Source organism: Heterocephalus glaber, unplaced genomic scaffold (assembly GCF_053883595.1).
Source record: "Heterocephalus glaber isolate CG9 unplaced genomic scaffold, H.glaber_assembly_v1.0 deba00000594, whole genome shotgun sequence".
NCBI lineage: Eukaryota > Metazoa > Chordata > Mammalia > Rodentia > Bathyergidae > Heterocephalus > Heterocephalus glaber.
In genome coordinates, this window is record NW_028258151.1 from 327288 (window position 1) to 350618 (window position 23331).

Consider the following 23331-nt stretch of genomic DNA (forward strand, 5'->3'; position numbering starts at 1 on the left):
CTTGTAACAGGTCCACTGGTTCTTCTTTGTTCACTTTGGTTCTTTAAATATCATTTGGACCGAGTATGTTGGTGAACACCTGTAATCTCAGTACTCTGGGAAGATGAGGCAGGAATATCGAAGTTAAAGCCCGGTCTGGGTGACTCAGTGACTTGGGGAGACCCTGTAACAAAATAAAAAGTAAAAACTAAAAACAAAATTTTTTTAAAGGCGGAGAATGTAGTTCAATGTGAAGGCCATGGGTTTAATCCCCAGGACCGTAAAGAAAAAAAATCATTTAAGACCAAAATCTAATATAAAAAAAAATATTTTAAAGCATTCCAACATATGACAGGATTTTGTTATTATCTTAATTGTTTTCAAGGTCTCACAGCTTTATTCTTATTAGGCTGGTATGGTCTGGTATTATTAAGAGATGCTATTATTTTAAATAGCACCATCAGACTTGGGATTTAACCCTGTTACCATAGCTTGCAGGGCCTGGCCTGAGTCTGCTCCTCCAACTTTGGCCCAAGCTACTGTGACCATCACTCAGACTCCCCAGTCATCGGGAATACTGTCCCTTCTCAGAATCTCTGCTCCCCCTGCAGAAGACAACTATACCCCCGCTGTCCACAGACTGCTTTTCCTTATTTTTCAGCTCCTGGGCTTCACAGCGGTCACTAAAGTATGACCCTGTAGTTTTCTCTATTGCACCTATCCACTTCATTCCTACTTCCCATTATCATCTCTAAGTATTTCACCTTTAGGTATATTTACACATACATGTTTATACACAGTGGGTGTCGCCCAGCACCCACACATAATTCACTGACAGAAAGGACCGAATTTCTTCTGTTCATTGTTGTATTCCTTCCACCCAGCATTCCACATACCCACTACACAGGAGACTCTGCATATATCTGCTGAATCAATCAGTCACTGATTACTACCAAGGATAATTAAGAATCTGTAGCTCATGGAACAAATTGATTATGTTTGGAATAAATCTGTTGTAATTATTTGTCAATATTTTGTTCAGATTTATATTTTCTAATAGTATGGGATGCAACAAATTAAGTAGAGAATATGACTTGAACTTAAAAGAAACTATGCTCTCAAGCCAAAAAAAATACTTCACTGCAGGTAATGCCAAGTGTTGTACATACAACTGTGTGCTCCACATATCAGTATTCTGGTACAGCAAAGGACAGGGTAGACGTTAGCAAAGATTTCTGCATTTTATTGAACTGGAAGCAGTCATAATGATGGCAGGAACGATTACCAGTATTGAGTGTTTGTTGTATGCTAGTCACTGTATTTGAGAAGCACTGTGTTTCATTTTAGTCATTTGATTATAAAAGTAATAGATATTTAGTGTAGTGATTCAAACAAGAATGATCTCTTCATCATCCCACTTGTGCAACTGTATAGTGTATCACTATTGACAGCAGAGTAGGAAATGTATTCATACATTTTTCCATTGTTTATACACACCTTACACATGGGCTTTCACTGAGCTAGTTAGTTACAAACTTGTGTCAGAAATCCAGAGGCTCAGGGTCAGGGTTCCTTTGGCTAAGTTTGTGCAATGCTTTTATCAGTTGTTTAATCCTGCTTAAGTACATGTACGTGAAAATGTTGTAATAACAACTGCACAATGTGTATAAATGATAATAGAGGTATTTCTTCACTCATTTTAAGTATTCTGTTGATATCTCTTCTAAACATAATACTACCATCACAGACAGTTTGGCGTGCGTGTGTGTGTGTGTGTGTGTGTGTGTGTGTGTGTGTGTGTGTGTGTTGGGGATGGAACCCAGGGCCTGGAGAAATCCCCAGAAATAGTTAATGGTGAACCTATGGCACACGTGCCCCAATGGGCAGTTTGTTACCACTGAGAAAGCTCTATAAGGTTTGCCATCACTGCTTTAGGTTTACCCACTGGTTAATTAAGTAAAGGCATTTGATTCTTTTCAGTAGCTGCAAAAAATAAATAGTATTCTTCTAGCAGAGCAATGCCATAATTTATGCAGTTATCTTCCTGTTGGTGGATATTCATGGTTTTCCAGTTGATCACAGCAAATAAGCTTGGGTACATATCATCACATTCTGATACTAATACAAATGATACAACTAGGGCTATGGGGCCACAGCCCTGAACCTAGGCAATGCCCCAAGGCCACCCTCTCATACATCTGTCCTAACCCAGAGATAGGAAAGACAAAGACCCCTGAACCCACCTTAGAGGGTTCCAAAGTCCAAGCCAACACCCATGCGTGCCAGATTCTCGGGCACATTATGGGAACCTTTCTTCACTTGGAGCTCATTGAAGGGTCATACATATGCACTGTGTTTCATACATCCAATTACAAAAGAAAGAATTATGGGAAAGGCTATACACAGCTGACATGGCTCAGCACCCTCTCAATCAAGTTGCCAATCATTCTCTGGAAGACCCAGCTCATATTTTAAATTCTTAAACCCAACAGATTCAGTGCTTGTGCCATTTTCCTTTCCCCTGGCACTCACTCTGAATGTACTTTCACCTAATTAAACTCCATTAAAATTCGCTGCTCTTTCCATCACATCACATGCCACATCCAATTCTTTGTTCCTTGCACACAAGAACTTGCAAACCAGTCCTAGAACCCCATCACCCAAGGCAACAACGCCTTATTTCTTTCTGACATATTCTGGCAATTGAGATTACCAGATCAATGAGTACAAGCAGTTTAATTTTTAAAAATTTTCCTAAATGAGGGCTGGGGATTTAGCTCAGTGGTTTGGCCGCCTGCTGTGGAAGTGCAAGGACCTGAGTTCAATCCCTGGTACCAAAAAAAAAAAAATCCTAAATGAGATGTATGAATTTTTTTTTTGGTACCGGGGATCAAATTCAGGTCCTTGGGCTTGCAAAGCAGGCGGCAGAACCACTGAGCGAAATCCCTGGCCCTAGAGATGTATGAATTTTGATGTCATGTTCTTCAATGAATTTGGAGCAGAAGAAAGCAGACACTGGATAGAATTTTGAGAGGAGTAAGGCAGCAGGTAGCAATATGGTGTTGCATGTAACAGTCAAGGATTTAGATTTCATAAAGTTGGTGGTGTACTTGGGGCACTTAGGTAAGACAGAAGGGTTACTAAAGGTAGACAATCATGGAGATTAACTGGAAAATTGAACTGGAAAAAATTTAGATTTGCAGCTATAGGAGGCAAAGAAACATTTGTAATTATTCTTGTAACATTTGCAATAATGGGACAAATGATTAAGCATTTTTCAGAATCGGAAGGAAAAAACCCTGCGGTCTGCTGACCCACACATGGAGCACGGTGTTCCTTTCTAGACCATATGGGCTCTGGCAGCCTTAGTTTCCTCTGGAACTCCTTGAGTAACAGAACCAGAACAACTCTCACTGTTCAAATGCAAATGCTTCCTCATCAACTCAAAATTGCTCCTATTACCAAGTTTGAGAAATGTAACAATAGCAAAAGCCCTCTAAGGACACAATCAATGACACCACAGGAGACTTCCTTTTCCCAGCCCTCACTTTTCTTCTCACAGACGGAAGCCAGAGAGACTGCTGGGCCAATCAAGTAGAGCCCCTAAATATTAAGTCCACTCAGCTCCAAGTCTGCATATTTTTGTTTTCAGTTCCACCAGACCCTCCTGAAGTGATAATGATACTCCTCAGGAGTCAATCAATACATCCAGCTAATGGGTGTTCTTCCCACACCACAAAAGCTCCAGTCTCTAAATGCCCATGGTGCTTATATTTGCTGTTTCTATGCTTGTGTCCCTTTCATCTCATACTCAGATGTTGATATTTTAAAATCTATTTTTATTAGTACATGTTTGCAGTACATAATGATTACATTCATCGTGGGGAGTTGGTACATGTTCATTACACATCTTAATTCACTCTATGTCCCCTTTTTCTTCCTTCTCTCCATCTCTAGATCTTTTTCCCATCAGCAAAAGATCCTGTTTCCTATTATCTATTTTTAATTTTGCTCTTTATTTATATTTTGAGTTTCTCATATGAGAGAAGCCATGAGATATTTAAGCTTGTGTTCATCCATTTTTCTACAAATGACTCAAATTTATTCTTCTTTATGCCAGAATAGTATTCCATTGTGTATAAATACCACATTTTCCTTATTCATTCAACTGGTGATGGACTACAGCCCACTAATATGTTGAAATTTAATCCCCAATGTGAGGGACTGGGAGAGCGGCCATCAGGAAGCAACTACATCATGAAGGTGGAGCTCTTAGGATGAGATGGCTGTCATATAAGAACAGACGCAGGGAGCCTGTCCCCTGGCACCCCAGCATGTGAAGACACAGGAAAGGGGATCTGGGTCTCAACCAAGGGAAGTGTCCTCACCAGAACCCAGCTGTGCTGGGGCCCTTATCTCAGACTGCGAGCCCTCCAGGACTATCAGGAATAAGTCTGTTTTTAATCCATCTTGTACTTTCATACTATACAAGGGAAGACGATAGTACACAAAGCCCCATAGTTTATGTCACACCAGTTCTAACAGAGCAACTGATCCATCAGAAAAATGTGGAATTGAACTGGAATTTCACTTCATGTCCACCAAACCCCAAAGCTAAGCATTCTTTTTCTATTTTACTATTTTTATTTCTCCTTTCCACTCCATAAACATTAATATATAGAGAAGTCATTGTTTACTCTCTTCTCCAAACATTCTGTATACATCATTTATTCCCAGAGCATCAATTCCAGCTTTGAGCCGAGGACATTAACATTTCCATACCCAAATTCTCAGAGCTCCAAACCCATAGCTGTGATTCCTCACTGGACAACTTCACTGAGTTGAAAGAGCTCCACAAGCAGTGCCCTGTACAACTGCTCATCCCGTCACAAACTCCAACGGATTAGCATCTCCTTCTCATCACCAGTGCTTGTCATACTGGCAGCTAATTTTTTTTTTTTATTGTGCCTAGTCATAGAACATCACACAAGTATGTTTCAAACTCAACTCTGCATTTATTTTTATTGCACCTAATCTGATACACATCTTATATTTCTCTGTCAGCTGATGGCACCAACATCAACTTTGGGAAATCCAGTCAAAAATATTCTGTTTTCTCTTCATTCAGCATCTGTATCCAGTGATCACACCTAGCGTTCTCTCCACAGTTCTGTCCATCTTTGTGCTCTCCATCCAACAGAAGGGCACTGTCAGCTCCTAGCTTCATGAGCTGTCATTGGTCACCTAGCCCATAGACTTAGCCTCCTTCCTGGTTTCCCTAATTGACAATCTCCACCCTCTAACCAATTTATCCTAGCATCTAAAGTTAATTTTACAAAACATACATTTTACATATTCTCTTAAATTTCTCAAAATGTTTCCTAATTTCATCCAACAAAAACATTTAGGAATGAGACAGATGAGGCACAGGACAGGACAACAGTTCAGATATTATTAACAAACAAACTTTCTATTATTAGTCACTTTCCGTGTTAGGCAATATGGACACCATAGGGCTGGAAGCCGGGAACTTGCTACTAGAAGATAAAATATTAAAATCATAGTAGCTAGGATTTCCAGGTAAAATATAGGACATCTGGTCTACTTTAATTTCTGATGTACAAAGAAGAAATTTTTAGTATATGCATGCTCAAATATTGAATGGGATACATTTAATAAAAAATACTGATTGTCTATCTGAAATTTAAATTTAACAAATGGTCTGATATTTTCATTTTCTCCATCTAGCAATTCTAAGTATAATAAATAATGCCAAATGTGTAAATAATAGTATGCAAATTATAGAACTACTACAAAAGAGAGAGACTATCTCTGTCTAGAAGGCCTAAGAAATCTTTGGAAAGGAAAACCTTCCATTAAAAGGAATAAAAGGTATTTACTCAGTAGATGCTGTGTGTTTATGTGTTTGTGTGTGTGTGTCTGTAATATATGTGTCAGATAATATGAAGAGCATTCCAGACAAAGGCAAGAATATTTACAAAGACAGAAAAGACAGGATGTGTTCATAATGGTGTGCTGATGCATGCTTAACAAAATTGGAGAGAAGGAAAGAAAAGAAGGATAGGAGTAGGGAAGGAGGGAGGAGAAAAAGGGAGTCAAGGAAGAGTACTGATTGCTGATTTAAAGGGTTTTTCAATTCCATGGAGTGAATATTCCCACCAAGGCAGACTGCAACACAACAAATGTAGCACCACTTTACACAGGCTTAGGAAAGGTATGCAGTGCGACATTCCAATGAATAAATTAAAAGCATAGGCGGGGACATGTAGCAATATAATTAGGCAGTGGTGAGTTTTGAATGCTTACTATAATCTTAATTTAATATAATTATCCAAGTATAAAGTTTATGTAGTGTAATTTGTAATGATAGCTATCTTTAAGCAATCATCTTGCAAAACACTTTTCAAGTTCACAGGTGACTCAGTGTGAGCTGTCTTGTGCATTCCACTTTGTGTTGGGGACCTACAAGTCTGATTCAGTGGAACATAAAGATTTATGTGACAGAAAGAGAGGACCTGAAAAGGGCAGAAAAGTGTGTTGGACACTCCTTTTATACCACCCCCTCAGCTCATGCAGGAATAGGAATGTGACAGACAGTAGATACATAGACAGACATGAAGATCTGCCACCTCACCTATGGGACTTGACTTACAGTGTCCTGCTTGGCTCTCAACTCTGAAATTCAAGGAGCAAGGGGTGTTAGAGGTCTGGGTGGTAGTAACTACATCCCTTACTGGTAACATCTGAGCAACACTTTCCTCAAAGTTTAAAAAAAAAAAGGTATAAAAACATAAAACAATAATGCTTTGCCGCTGGGGATTTAGCTCAGTGGTTTCGCCGCCTGCTGCGCAAGCGCAAGGACCAGAGTTCAATCCCCAGCACCAAAAAAAATAAAATAATAATAACGCTTTGCCTTGGGGAAAAAAATTACCTGATGTGTAACGTGCAAGGGTTTTATCAACCATGTTTCCAGATGAAAATCCTAGGTAGGCATCACTGTCGTTTCCACCTATTTCTCCTGATTTTTCTATATTTGCTGCTTCTGGGCAAGGTAAAGATACATTCTTTATTCTGTAGACTCAGCAACAGTTTTTCTTCTTCCCCCTCGCATTCATTCATTCAAAGATGATTCTCCCAACACCGACTCTGACTCTGCCTAGGCATGTCTATAACTTTTGCATCCCATTTCCTCTTCTGCATCTCCTTCTAGTTCATCCAATAATTATTTAGCATTTCGGAACAGAGAGCTATTTCTTAAGACCTTTTGCCTTCTTCTCAAGCTGAGATACAAACATACCCCAGAAATTCAATGTTAAATTAAAAACCATGAGTTTTGGAATGTCACCTAAAGCACCCCAAAACCTGTGAGACTGCAACATCAGTTTCCTGGTAACCATATCCAGTGATGTATGTACAAAAAAACCCTAAGAATTTACTAGACTGGCTTTACAATTTGAACTTTTCTCCCAAGGGAAAGAAGAATCACAACTTCTATGCCAATGTAGAAAGAGAAGAATCAATTTCATGTCAATAACATTGGACGTTGTTTTGTTCTGATCACACAATACTGGCTGAGCCTTCCCTTGTAGAATTTAATCTTTACATGTAATATTTATATAAGATAAAGACTGAAAGAGTGAGTGAGAGCAAGAACATGAGCACATGGCAGTTGATTTCATTTTAATGTCCAACTCCACTTCAAAACTACTGATTCTCTCTCACAAGAATTAGGAAAATGACAAAGAGCCAAAATGGAGCTCATAAATACATAGCAGATCTGAGACATACACAAAGAAGAGATGAACACGATGTGTGCACTAGGTGAGACAGTTGTCCCCAAGGGCCAAGGAGGAAGAAATTCTGCAGGGCGATGGGCCAGGAAAGTTGTGGAGCACACTGCACCTGAGCCGAGATTTAAACAACGGGTAGGATTATAGCTAGGACGGAAAGTGGAGAGGGAAAGAACATTAGATACTGAAATAAGGAGAGGTGAGAGCTCAGGGTGGGAGAAAAAAGGGGGAGGGCATCTTCAACCAGTAGAAAACAATGTGGATTTGTACAATTTATGACCAGAGAAGGCTTTGTTGAGGTATGAAGCCAGGTGCTACAACAGAGGGTTTGTAATGTATGCGTGGGCTACAGGGTCTCTTTGAACCAGGTGCTTTGGCCAAAGCTGGGTGGGATGGGCGACACCAGCAAAGGACTAGGAGGCAAAAGGCCAGTCAGGTTTCCAACTTCATGTAAAAATAAAGACAGCTTGGAAGAAGAGAAGTCAGTGGGAACTGACAGAAGGAACAGATGTGAGTGACGATTCAGAATTAAACCTGATAGGACACAGTGACTGACTGCCTGGGGAGAGAGCAAGGAAGTGAGGAGCTGAAAATGACTCAGGGCTTTCCCATCTGAGTGACTGGGAGAAGGAAATGTCACAAATGGAAGAGAGAGAGGCCAGAGGATGCATGTGGGTGATGGTGTTCGTGTTTGCTGGGGTGGGATGTGGAAGGCGTGTGAGCTCAGTTCTGTATGAATCGGACCAAACCAACCACTTAAGCCCTTCCTGTGAAAGGCTGTGTTCTGTGGAAGGCTCAGTGGTATGCGAGGCCATATTTTATTCAAACTCAAAAATTAAATGCTCTCTAATCCTAACTGCAAAAAACACTGTTTCATATTCATACACACACACACACACACACACGCGCTGATATATTACTCTAAGTCACACTTTTTCGAGGCTTGAATTTTGCTAAAAATATGCCTCAAAAAGAGGATGGTTTGTACCTAGAAGTTTGAGGTGGCCAGCTGAAGTGACCTGGTGAGACCCCATCTCAAAAAAGAAAAGCCCAAGATTAATCACCTCAGCAAATAACATAGTAAATGACATTATAAAAAATTCACATGTTTTAACACTTTTAGTGCAGAATAACAGATGGTGGAAATACCTCTCCAGCATGACTTTGGAAGGCAGCATTACAAAATTTAAAGGGACAAAATGAAAGAGACTTTTCGCCTCCACCCTAAACTTCCTATTCTCTATTCCTTGACCTTTATGAGGTCAGTTTTTCTTCATCAATAAGGGAAATGACAGAATCCATCTGGAATCATTTGTCAACTGACAGTCACTATTCAAACCAAATAAATCATAGTTCAAATTTTAAAAAGTAGTTTATATCAATTTCTAATAGATAGCAGACCAAAGACTTTAATACAATAGAACCTCTTCCTTCAGAAGCTGAATACTACAGGTGGAGAGAAAACAAGAAATTAACAAGTGAGTTTTTTGTTTCTTCAAAATCATACAAGGAAACCAGTGAAAACATATCCCAAGGTTGTCACGCTATTGCCAATCACAGGATTAAAGGTTAATTCCCAACTGAAACAAAAGCCTACTTATTTAATAAACAAACTTAGATGAAAAAATGTCACCAATAGCAAGTTTGTACAATCTTACAGGTCTCTCGAATACTTGTTCTCCACTGATTTTTTTCCGTGTTGGAGTGAATACTATAGAGTGCACTGTAACTCTCAGACTACACAATGTTACAGCCATCATGCTAGAATGGAGCACTTAAATCAAGACCGTGGCATTCTTGTGTTCTGACCCTGCCCTAGAGAGAATTCCCATTTGCATGAATGATGGGACTGACTACTGCTGAGGAAGTCTGAACATGGCTGTGCAATCAGCCTGCTTGGCTCTGAATCCCAGCTTCACTACTGCACAGGACAATAATTTAATTCTCTGTGCCTCAGTTTCCTTATCTGTACAATGGATATAATAATGGTACTGCATTAAGTTTTTGATAGTTAAATGCAGACTGAAACAGAAAAGTATATAATTGGGGTCCTTACTGTTATCAGTTATCAGCCAAGGGCTGACTAGAACCTCTCTTGTTTTCATCTTACTCATGACTTGGGTTGGTAAACTAGTTTTAAAATTTGAGGTGTGTGCTCTTTTCCTTTTGGATGCTCCCATATGGAATGGTCTCTCCACTGTGCCACATGGTCTACTTTCCCATGAATCTCTCCAAGGAATCAGAAAAGGTGTGTTTATCTGAGGGACAACAATTCTCTAGGGCTGTACAACTTTTTTTATTTCATTGGCTTTCATTAACTTTCCTAAGATAATTCCCACACTCAAATCACCAGATTTCTGAGATTTTCTTCTTTCTTACTCCCTTTGTGACTACATTTTCTTGTCACCAAGGCTGGCCTGTCCTTCCTTCAAGATGTGTCTCTCCTCTATTTTTTTTCTATAACTGCTGCCATTATCCTTAGTATCATTAACCAGTCTGGTCTACTTTAAACACCTCTTCATTGGCTTCTTTCTCCAGGATGCCTTCATCTAAGATCATCATACACATAATTCTGACAAATTCAGAATCCCAAAATTGACCTTTCAACTGAGGCTGAACCTCAAAAATGTTCATAAACTGGTCCCAACCTCCTTGTGCAGGCTTTTATTTCCCCAACACCCTGGGCAAATATGCTCCTTAGTCCACACTATATATCAATGTCTCTTTTCCTGATGCCTTCATTCTCACTTTTGAACTTTTACCCAGGTCACTTCCTTAGTCTGGGTGCCCGTCTCTTCTTTTAATGTAATTATAACTCATTATTCAAGGAAAGCTGTATCTACATTTATATACCCCTCGAGGAAACTTTTAATGTTTTTTAAAATTCACTTTATTTCTGATATTTACTGGTGTTACAAGGTATCTTTTATACCTCCCTAGCTACAGACCTATCTATTCAGCCATTTCTCATCGTTTACAAGTAGATCATAACCTACTTGAAAGCACATCCTATATCTTACTTTTTGGAATCCCCTTTCCTCACTCTCTAATGTAGTATACTACTTTGAAAATAGGTTGTGTTTAAAACCTATATTTTACATAATTAGAGAAAAACATCAGAAAATCTCTCTCTCTCTCTCTCTCTCTCTCTCTCTCTCTCTCTCTCTCTCTCTCTCTCTCTAACAGGATAAATTATCAAGCATTCCTGGCTCTAACAAATTTTCCTGCCTCAGTTTTTGAGTTGCATGCTATTTCTCTGTGCTCTCATGACAAACTGTAAGCTCTTCAAAGCCTTATTACTGTCACTGATCTGTTTGTTTCTCAGCCTCAACTAACTTACATCTGCTTAAGTGTTTACATCTGTAATACTTAATGAATGAGTAAAAGTGAATGGCTGTCAAAATATATGTGACATGTGAGCCATTTGAAAATGATGGAAACCATATTACTAGAAGCTAGATGTCTTACATGTTTTGTTTCAGCAAGTCACGCCCTGTATTTGTTTAACCAATCACCTCAATTACATATTACTAATAATGCTTTCTAATGTCCTCACTAAGAGCAGGCCAAAAACATTCAGTGTTTAATATTGGTTGTATACATAATAGATGAGTACATTCATTTGTCTATCATTATCATTTCCACTGAATAAATATTAATACTCAACATACTTTGCCATGGTCTTGGGCTTACCCTTTTCCTTTTATTCAGTACTTCCTTCTAAGACCAGTACAGAAGCAGCCAGCAGATACAGATTCCCCTTTGACTATAAGCTTCCTGTTTTTGCTCAACAACCATCTATTTTCTTGGCATAGGCAGACCATCCTCATTCTGGACAAATAACTCTGTACAAGAGCATAGGAAACAACACTGATTCACACAACAACCAGGCTGGGCCTTGAAGCACAGCAATTTTCAAATAATAGTTCCAGTGTTTATTTCCCTTTGCACCCTCTGTATGTGGGCTTTGAAAGAGAAGTTTCATTCAGTGATAGTCACATTCACTTTATATACAGTATTATTACCCATCCCAGCTAATCTTCATTTACACTGAGCTTATCAGTGCTACAGATCAGTGATTCTAAGTCTAGGGAGTGTGTCAGGATTCTTGGGGGAAATTCCCAAATACACATTTCCTGCCCTTCCTCCTCATGCTTAGTAGGGAAAATTTCAGACATATTGAGATGTATGCTTTTAAAAATGTCCCTGTGACTTTTTACATCACTCCCCTCAATAAGAAAACAGATGAAACAGACTACAATTTGACTGGATTGCCCAAATATTGTTTTCAAATGGTGCCAGTATGAGCACATTTAAGGGCTAGGTAAATATTTGTTAAGTAGATGACATAATGAATAATGTAGAGATTTTTTACTCCTACTTTAGAACAATATGTGAATGATACACATATTTGTGTACTTTACACAGCACAAAACTCTCTCGTGTATATTATTTCATCCTCAAAAACCTCCAATGAGATAAATAATAACTTTCTTCCTATTGTCCATGAAAGAAAACTAAGATTTAGAAAGTAAGCCTGAAAATACGTGTTTCTCACCCTTAACGTAGGGTTTCTCCATTATTCCACCAAAAAAAAAAATTACAAAATGCTTCTTTTTGATTATTGTCTTATTTATTTTTTGTTTTATAACAAAATTCCTGAGACCAAGTAACTCATACAGAACATACATTTATTGGGCTTACCGTTCTGGAGGTCAAGAAGCCGAGGAGCATGGTACCAGCATCTGCTCAGCATCTGGTGAGGGCCTTTGTGCTGCATCGTAATGTGTGCGAGGCATCACATAGGGAGACAGAGCAGCTGTGCTAGCTCAGGTCTCTCTTCCTTCTCTTATAAAACCACCGATGCCATCATGGAGCCCCACCCTGTGACCTTACCTAATCCTAATTAACTTCAGAAGACCCCTTCTAAAAATACCATTCACATAAATTTAGGGACTAGGTTTCCAATACATGAGCTTGGGGTACATATTCCAATCACAGCATCCATAATGTAAGTCATACACGTGTTTTGAATCCACCCTGTACTATGAATCCAGACACTTGGATTCTAGCCTGGATCAGACTCTGTCCTGGTGAGTGACCCCAGGGAAAGTCACTAACACAGTAAAGGCTTCATCTTCCACACACAGCCCAGTGCACGCATCAGCAGGTTTCAGTTTTGGCCCCATCATGTGGGGTGATGTGGAGCTGCCACTAAATAAACTCAGTCAGAAGTTGGCTTGGGCTTGTAATATCTGAGTATCCTTACAAGATAGCTTCAGACACACTTATTTCTCCCTAGGGACAAATACCATTTTGTCTATGTTTGACCCAGACAAACTTTACCACTTAGGGCTCAACCTGAGTTTAAGGTGGGAAAATGACCTTTAGGCTTTCAGATAGAATCAGCAACAAAACAAAGTACAGGATTCAAGGCAGATATTCTGGCCGGAGGGGAAAATGTTTCAAATATTCTCTTCTCACAGGAATAAAGAACACAGAAAGTGTACATGGACAGAGCTCTCCAATGTCAGGGCTACCAACGTGGGAACTACACAGAACATCAGGAACAAAGGAGCAAGCAGCACAGGATAATTCAGTCAGCAGAGCATAACTGATCAAAGTGATTTAAGGACTAGTCGAGTTCCACAAGCATAGCTATTACAGAACTAATTCTTTTAATGTCCAAGAAATCTGAGAGGGCATATTCCCATCTGAACATTTGGAAAGAGATAAAAACAATATTAACACTAAAATAGTTACACCAGAAAGATTGCAAATTAGCACAGACCGATTTATATCAGCCAGCAAACCATACAAAAAGAATAAAGACTATGAAAGCCACATGATTTTTTAAAATTCTGTCACATCCTAATTATAACCATGAACTGAAAAATGTCAGTGTTCCTAGTATTCTCTATCTCTAAATTACTGGATATACTAGCTTTATTCTCAGAAGCAAAGACATATTTTTGTTGGATTTTTAATTTTTCTTTTATCAGTAGAAAACTGATTCTTCTTACTTCCTCTTATATACAGGAACCTAATAACCTCAATGAGTGTAAACACTGTATAGCATCAACAGGAGCTAAGAATAATAATAACAAGAAAGGTGAAAAATGGAGGAAGGGGTTGGAGGCAGAGGGAGGAAGATGGGTAGCAAAGGGAAGAAGATTAAAAAAAGAAACAAGCAGCATCATGTACATTACCCACTCTGCAAGATGAATGTAAACTTCATGTACTGCAAACATGTACTTATAAAATAATAAAAAATTTCAAGGGCTGGTGATTTAGCTTAGTGGCACCGTGCCTGCCTTGCAAGCACAAGGTCCTCAGTTTGATCCCCAGTACAAAAAAAAAAAAAAAAATTAAATTAAAACTAAGTAATGAAATCCTGAACAAAAAGAAAATTGATGTCGATCCCTGTTACAGGTGATACTAGAAACATAGACTATGAAATTACATTATCTTATTGTATATGAAAAAATTGAACCATATAAATTTTTCACCATTTTCATATAATCATCTTGCCAAAAATAACACAGAAAAGCTTACCTCTTTCTTCATTCATGAAACAAAAACTGTGGCTGAAAGATCTTTTCCATGTGAAAAGTACTGTATGTTGCCTTTCTTCTGGATTATATTTTACTCAGTAAAGTGGTATATGTTTAAAGAACAATATTTCTATCTGATAGATGTTTTAAAATATTTACTTCCTCATACCTACAAAACTATTAAATCTGTCCCAACAGGATTTTATAGTGAAAAAAATCACAAAAACCCCGAACTTATTTATTTTAAAAGGAAAAATTTAATGCATTAGTCTGTATTTAATTTCCCATTTCATAATTTATTTTCAAGATTTGATGTTTTGCATAAGCATACATTAAAATATCTTTGTTTGCAGGCTTAAAAACTTCATGAGAAAATATGTGTGTTTACTATGGTTCAATGAACATTAAGCATATTAGAGATTACACTTGGGGCTTGACTTTCTCCCCTCTGTGTGCAGCAATTGTTCCTGTTCCTTTTTACTGTTTCCGAAACTTCAGGACTCTATTCCACTTGCTTCACCTCTGTTGCTACCACTGTGTTTTGTCTTTACCACCACAACTGTCTCCCAACTGTCTCCTTGTCCTCGTGGGGCCCATTTGCCATGCTGCACCGCAACAGAATCCTCCATTCTTTACAGAGGTCCGAGGGCTTCTCCATGTGAGCCTCACATGAAATTCAAAGGCCAGCAAGGCCTCTGAGAGGAAATCTTTGCTAATTTCACCCACTTCCTTCCTCCTCCCCACGTATTTCTCTGAAGTTCTTTTAGCTCTTTAAGTACGCATGGTGCATATAAGGACCACAGAAGGCTTGCACACGTGCCATCTTCTCTGCCCGGAATTCCTTCCTCTGACTCTTCACAGGTTGATTTCTATTTTTCCAATTCTCTCTTTAAATGTCATTGCCTCTTAGAATCTTCCATGAGCAAACTCTAAATAACTTCCCTAGTGTAGCACTTTATCACTGCACTCAGTTTAAGACCTTCCTTAAAAATTTTTTCAACATCTACACTTGTTTGTGATATCTACTGTTTCCTCTATGTTTAAGCACAGAGACTCTGATTTGTTCACTGTAACACCTAGTAGCCAACACTGTGCAAGCTAAGTATCTGCTGACAGGAAAATGGACAGGCCAACCATGGCAAAGGAAGCCATGCACTGCTTTCCCTACTGCACATTCTTCTTCCAGCTGATAAAATTCACTTTCTTCCCCACCAATGCCTCCCTCTCACCCAAAGCTGATTTAACAGGTTTCCACTGAAGGGGGGACCACAGCTGTGCTGAAATCAAGCTCAAGAGAATTTGGAAATGGCTGAGTAGAAAATGTGAAGGAGTTTGGGAACAGAGAAGGCCACATGGCTCAGGTGGAGGAGAGGGACCAAAGTCAAGGTGGGTGAGTTCCAGGGTCCACAATATCTTTCCCAGACTTCTGAGAGCACCATGCATTCACGACAGGAGTGTGTCTGAGATGGAAACAGTCTGCCAGCGAGTTACCTCTTCTCTGGTGTCATCCACACTTCCGGCACCCACTACTGCAGCAAGACTTAAGAGTTATGAGCATGAGGCCACACAGCCTGATGATCGTATCAGTATGAAGAACTCTGTGCCTCAAGATTCTCAAGGCCATATGCAAGTCCACCCCGGCTCTGGGCCACCTCACTGCCAGCCAGCTAACCAATGTCATCCTCCACTTGGCCCTGGAGGAGGCTGACTGGTCTCCAGATGTGCTGGCTGATGGTTTCCTGCAGGCCCTGAGGGGACTCATCTGCTAGTGAGAGGCTGGAGTTCTGCCCAGTACCCTGAATAGTGACTGGTCTGGGGATTTAGCTCAGTGGTGCCAGCACCTGCCTTGTAAATGCAAAGTCCTGAGTTCAATCCCAGGTACCAAAAAAAAAAAAGCACAGTGACTTAGTGACAAGAGCTTCTGTACAACTGTTTACATCAGGGACACATGTTTGTTTAACTTGTTATCTGGTATGAAATATAATTGTGGTGTTAGATACGTGATTTTAAGCGAGAAGCCATAGTTTCATGTGTTCAGATATACATATTTCCTATACTTCAATGAGTTGTATTTTTAGTGTGCAAGGTTGACTATTTTAAAATTAGGTTAAATGTCTCCTACCCTATTGACACAATTAAATTCATTCTGGACCCATACATGTTGGTCCTCAGAAGTATCTGTATTATGATTAAGTCTGCATAAAAGTTGTTGCTGAAAAAAGCCATGCCCTTGAGAGCTGAAAAAAATATGCCTATTAAAAGAAAAATGAGGATGGCAGCCTCCTTGTCACTTGAAGGCTGACTCATCTAATGCTGTGAAGAAAAGGAGAGGAGACTGTGTGACACAACTGCCCGTGTCAGAGCTCGATGTGGACAGCACTCAAGATGATCAAGTCAAGGATATGAATTAGCGCTGCACTAAAGGATGAGTTCTAGAAAAGAGGAAGCAGAGAGTATAAAGACAGAATGTATAAAGTGAGAGCCTCACACCAAATAACTTGATTTTCTACCTGGAATCTAAAGTCACTTTTTCAACAAATGAATGAAATTGATAATTTCATTGAACCTACAAACAGCTGGCTAACAGGATAAAAATGACTATGCACAAAGACAATGTTAAAACCAGGTGATCAGGTTTTCTAAAGGGAATTAGAGAAATACAAACTAAAGAATCTCAGCAACATCAGAGAACTGGTAGCTACAAGGCCTTTTAGATGCTTTTCTTTCCAGCTGGCTCCTTAAGTCCAAGCAAGCCAGACTCTGAGGTTACACTGGTAATGTGTATGTGAAGAGAATGGTCATGACCCAAAGCCACACGTGCATGCATGCATGCACACAAGCACAGAGTTTACTTTATAATGATCAGTATCAACATGGTGTCCATAACCCCATGCTGCAAATGGTAAAGGGTTATACCAAAAAGCTAGATCCAGTCTGTTTGATTTGTCCCATGGACACTCAGGTACACTGTCCTGACCATCTCTGTGTGGAAGCACAACTCCATGGACCTCATGAGTGTGTGCTCTAAGCCTCCCATTAGAACTCCCCCAGAGTCCCTTATTTTCTCTCTCCTGCTCCCTAACTGTGGGATGAGTGTGCCTGTGCTGGTGGCTCTCTGCTTCCCACTAGCCTGTCAGTACCTCTGTTGGTCTCTGGGCTGTAACAGTACTACGCTGCTGCTGTTAGCTCCTGTGCTGTGTTGCCTGGTCAGGGCTGTCCTAGCAGATGGTTATCTTAGTAGGAATAACTGGATCAGATGAGACAAGAGCTACAGGGCTGTCTGCAAGTACAAACAAGTTTCCTGTAAGAAGGATACTTGGCCACAGGTCAGAAACCTAGACATTAGGCCACTCACCAGGGTAAAGAAGCATCCCGTAGAAGGCAGAGTGAACACACAGTTCCACCTGCCCAGGAGTATCATCAGGGCTAAGTTAGAGTTTACAGCCACTCTCTGCAGTGACCTCAAGACCAAATTAGAGGAAAATACAACACATTGAGGATGCTGCAAGTAAGTGTGTGCTTTAAATCACCCCAGCACCTACTGGTGTTTTGGGCCTCAGGGCAATTGTTCTTTCTTTCTGGATGACTGTAGCCCAGACTTGCCTAACTCCTGAATCAGTCATTTCTCAAAGCTCATATTAACTATGGCAGGCTCTAATTTAAATCCTTTTCCGACCAAACCAACTCCCAGCAGAATAAATCATTTTCTCTTTTAAGCATCCATCTAGTGCAGTATTTAGTATGCAGTAGAGTTCATTTGATTATGAACTCTCTCCCACTGCCCCAACTGGAGAGCCCTTTAGGTAAGAATTCTACATCATTTATACAGATAAATGATATCTTATAGTTAGGCCTAACAAGCATAAGCCTCACTTGTTGAACTCCACTAGTATTTTGATATATTTATTGCTTTGTTCAAGTGATGACAACTCACACAGTATGTTTAAAATATAACTGACATTTTCATAATAAAGATAATTGTTGAATAGCTTACATGCATGGTTATCAAAAATATAATTACATGAATGTATGAAACTAGACTTGCATAATAGAATGTACCTTGCTTCCCCTCTATCTACCAAATGTTCTCTTTCTCTGTCTGTCTCTGTCTCTTCTCTCTTTTCTCCTCTCACTCTCTCTCCCCCTCCCAGGAAATCTTTTACAAATAGTCAACAGATGAATGAATAAAGAAAATGTGGTATTTATATACAATGCCATTAAAAGAAAATAAACTTGGGCCGGGGATTTAGCTCAGTGGCACCACGCTTGCCTTGCAAGCGCAAGGTCCTGAGTTCAATCTCTGGTACCAAAAAAACAAAACAAAACATAAACTTGAGTCATTTGTAGGAAAGTGGACATACCCTGAGACCATAATGTTAAGGGAAATAAGTCAGACACCACACAAGCTCAAATATCACATGGTTTCTCTTATATGAGAAACCCAAAATATAAATGAAGAGCAAAATAAAAGATAATAGGAAGTAGGAAGACATATCCTTTGGACAAAGCAAGGGGCCTAAGGGAGAGGAGGAAAAGGGGATTAAGAAAGAATTAAGGTATATTGTGTGCTTGTACCACTGCACACGACGGACATAATCATTATGTACTGCAAAGAAACATGTACTAATAAAAAATAAAAATTGAAAAAGAAAAGTCCACATTGTTTACAAGGGGAAAAAAGGAAAAGAAAAAAATCATGTGCATGTACCAACTCCTTCTCTGGACTCCTCCTCTCCCCCTCAAGCCCAAGGAATACATAGCCTTTCCACCCACTTATACGGCACAGGCTCCCAATGACCTCTATATGACCAAGGCCAGAGGACACTGCCGTTGTTTCTTTGTTCTCTGCTTCACCTGATCCTGTTGGGCTGCCCAGTAAATTCCCATACTACCTTTGCTTCTGGTCCTCCTGCTTCTTGTAACCATTATTTCTCAAGAGTGTTCAGGGATTCTGGTCATTTTCCTATTCTTTAAACACTGGTTTTACCTAGGGATCTCTCTATTGTTGTTGAGGTTTTTTAATGTATCCTTTGGTGGTGTCATCCACTTCATCAGTTAACTGAATGCTTTAGGGCAGTGGTGGTGAACCTATGGCTCATGTGTTATTTGTTTTTTCTTTTAAGACAAAGGATGTTAATGTATGAGTTGTTTTTCCTAAACTAAAACTTTAATATTCAGGTATAATTGCAGTGTTGGCACTTTATGATAAATAAGTAGGTTTTGGGTTGCAGTTTACGCACTCATCTCTAAAAGGTTCACCATCACTGATTCAGCTGTTTCCTTATTCTATACCCCTGGATTACTTAAGGGTACCACGAAACCACTATAGCATGTGAACTCACCATTGTCCATCCCTAGATTTGGTTCACATCTTTAATTCTTGTTAGTTCTTTATACCTAAACCACTAATATGGTAGCTCCCCTGAATTCTTTCTTACAAACCATATTCAGTTGACCACCAAGCACTTACTTCTTACTCAGCTCCCAAGGTATTTACATGAATGTGGAGAGCTCAATTCCCAAACACCACTCTCTACAGAGAATAGAAACGAGGAATAAATGTCACCCAGCAGTTCAGTATTTTAATCAGAGAAGTACAGAGCAAAGAGACTGGCAAAAAGTAGGATTCAAAGAGCTAACAGTTGCTCCTTCTTGCACACTAAATTCAGAAGGGTACCATCAAAGTTTTACTAGGTTAAATTTAAGTTATGACAGAGTTCCACAACAATAAGTATATGGAAAGTTTAAAAAAATAAATAGAAAAGAAAGAAAAAAAAAGGAAGGAAAAGACGTGATCTAAAATGTGCATATGCCTATAGTCCCAAGTACTTGGAGACTGAGGCAGAAGGATATCTTCAGCCCAGTAGTTCAGCAACAGCCCGGGCAACATAGGAAAGTCCTGTCCCAAGTAAATAAAGAAAGAAAAAGAAATATGGCAACACTGTTAACAGTACTTCTTCCACATTTTTACTTTCATCAATGTAATTATAAATCATTTTTACCATGGTTAAATCACAATTATTTTTATTCTTTGGAAAATGCTAATTAAATATAGCAGATGATATACAAATACAATATTGAGATAAAATCTATAACACATCTGTTGAGCCTCCTGAACTTTATTTTAAAATGTTACCTCCTAAATCATATTCTTAAATTATTTGTTACTATATGTAATATACAAAATATAATAAGCATTTCAAGGACCAATCAAAGCGGTAAGCTGGAAGTGAAAAAATTAAATAAATAAACACTGAGTTTCAAATGTGGATTTTGATAAGATAAAATATGAAGAGTTTTAAAATTCTGCACAGTAGCATGATATTATCCATCCTCCAAATAGAATTATATATGTGGTAAGAAAAATTCAATTGAATTTAATTTTACTCTTTGCTAATAAAAAGTTGACATAGCAAGTTGGTTCAAATATTTAATGTTCTCTTCATAACCTTTTTACTACTTTATCATTTTATTTTAGTTTCACTTCAAAGAATTCCAAGATAGCTAAAGAAATACTTAAAAATTCATTCTGAAGATACATTTCTTCAAAGTCTTTTGTTGCAAACCTTGGAATGTGGCATGTCCCCTGTAACTACTTGGCTGGAATGCTTACATCAAGGATACTGCCTCTGCTGAGATACTTTAAGGAAATTTAAATTTTTCTTACCAGAGCAGAGGTTGAACAATGGCCTATCAGTGCATTTCCTGCTACCTTGCTCCAGCCCCTCTTCAGCACTCTGTATCTTACCTCTTCCTGCCCACTTACATTCCCCCAAACCAACAACAAAACAAAACAAAAAACAGAACTGCTTCTATTCAATAGCCCTAAAAGGGTCCTGCTCTTATCTCTGATTAGTTGGATTCCTGCAATATGGTATTTGAAACATCATTTAACAAAGACACTTAATCCAGAGCTCATGTTTCCAGATAATTTTATCCAATTCAATAGTAGTCTTTTTATTACACACAGACCAGAAAAGCCAGAGGATCTACTTCCACATGCAAAGTGAATTAATAAATCTGTACCCAATGATCTGTGTGAGGCCACATTTCCAGTCAATAAAACCAATGCCATACTTACGGTGGAGGCTGGTGGGGTTGGTTTTCAGCATTTCTTGGTGTTTTGCAGGCAGCGGGCTTCGCCATGTCCCTGACAACACACCTGGGGCGCATGATAGACAGCACAATGCACTATTAATTATAAAAAGGGGAGAACACATCTGGAAATTAAAAATAGTACTGCAAACATATCTAACAGAAAGTCTTTGCAAGCCCCTTAAATATTAACCACGGGGCCCTCAGAGGCCCCTGGAATTAGAAATCCTTGACTTGGGCTTCCAAAAGCTCAGTTATACCCAAATAAATCTGTTCAGGCCCCTGTATTTGACTTTCCTTTTAGCAACAATAAAATGATTGTCAGCAGCTTTCCCCATAGCAGAAAAACTATTGAAAGCTTTGACCTCACCATGTGAAGACATCTGAAAGCTTAAAAATAGGAACAGCTGTTGTGTTGATATATTAAAAATTGAGCAGAATTTTCTGTGGCTTTGGCTATTTTACTAAAAGACATGGACTCTTGCTCCACATGATAAAACCACCACACAGGTCTTTCTGTGCGTACAATAAGAGATCTGTTAAGTATCAAGACATACTCAAAATTTCCTTCAGATATAAACGTGTGTATGTAAAATAAGAAGATATCTCTGAAATGTGGAAAAAATCATAAAAGGACTTGTTGTGCCTTAAGATCATCTTAAATTACATAAATGCAGATTGTATACAATACAACAGAGCCCCAAAGAGCAGCAGGACCTGATCTATTCTCAGGTAAACAGGGCTTACTGAGCACTGGAGAGATTCATTGGCCAAATTCAGAAAACACTTCCACCTGAGTATACTTGGATGAACTAGATCCTTCTGCTCAAAAGCTTTAAGCCAGTGGTGCACCTATGGTATGTATGCCACAGTGTGCATATCACTGAAAGCTCTAAATGGTTTGCCATCATTGCCATACAAAGCTCTGAGTAGGGAAACCTTGGTTAAAAACTGAGACTCCACATCATATATTTGGCTAATAGAAACAGCTTAGGACCCAGGAATCTCAAGTATGAGTTTGGTGAAGATGCGTCATGGAGGTGGCTAAGAGTCTGACTACACCGATCCTACGTGTGGCCAGTCTTGTTATTCCAGAAGTGGTTGCCTGATAAGGCAGGACAGGGTAAACTTTTCCCAGAGCTAAAAGCTGCATGGCAAAATTCTCCACTTCTGAAAGAAATGATACAGGGAAACGTGGACACAACGCACAGAAACGTGCACACACACACACACAACCACACACTGCTTATTCCAAATGAGGTCACATAAGACTTAGAAATCAATATGCGATGTAACAAGAAAAGAAGACAGTGCAGTTTCAAAGCCTCAACTCACCTTCCTCCTGGGCTAAAGGTAAAGAAATGTGGTGTTTCTCAAGAGCTGATGCAAAATTCTCAACAGATTATGGTCGAAAGAGGTGTGAAAACATCCAGGAGGAGCACAGAGCCTCCACTCAGGTGACTGTTCCAGATTCTGGGACAAGGCCCATCCCACCAGCCTTAGAGGAACGCTCAGGAAGGAGCTGTTAGAGGGAAGCAATGAACTAGGATGTCTGAACCCTGAAATGTGAATCTAACTTACACAAGGTACAACGTCCAGTGAGTCCAATTTCACAGCCCCAGAAAATCTTCAAAAATTCTCATCAACTAAAAATAAAATATGCAGCAGTTTGATCCACACGAACAGGTTTGTGAAAATATATCAAATATCACAACTTGGGAAAAATTTAAAGAATAATATCTATGAGAAATCTTGGTTGTTCTCTTTTTGCTCCTCAAGTCCCAGGTATTTATACAAAGCATTAAAATAAAACTACCACATAGAATTTTCTTAAATATGCTTTTGAAGTGATTATTTTCAAAGAAACATAGAGTATTACCCAGCAGTATGAG

The 23331-nt window shown here is 39.1% G+C and overlaps 1 protein-coding gene across 3 annotated transcripts in view; it reads right to left on the minus strand.

The window, feature by feature from the left end:
* LOC110345624 (regulating synaptic membrane exocytosis protein 1-like) overlaps positions 1 to 23331 on the minus strand; it is a 222389-nt gene that overhangs the window by 127875 nt on the left and 71183 nt on the right. The window contains exons 3-4 of one of the 3 annotated variants that reach the window (XR_015448881.1): positions 21426 to 21506; positions 1 to 163 (exon numbers count right to left, since the gene is read on the minus strand). The exons of 1 other annotated variant lie outside the window; for it this stretch is intronic. Coding sequence is in view for 1 of the 2 variants with exons in the window: in XM_021243722.2 (XP_021099381.1) it covers positions 21426 to 21506 (81 nt within the window). In the remaining variant the exon portion in view is untranslated. The remainder of the gene's footprint in view (positions 164 to 21425; positions 21507 to 23331) is intronic. One more of the 3 variants, XM_021243722.2, reaches the window with a different exon arrangement.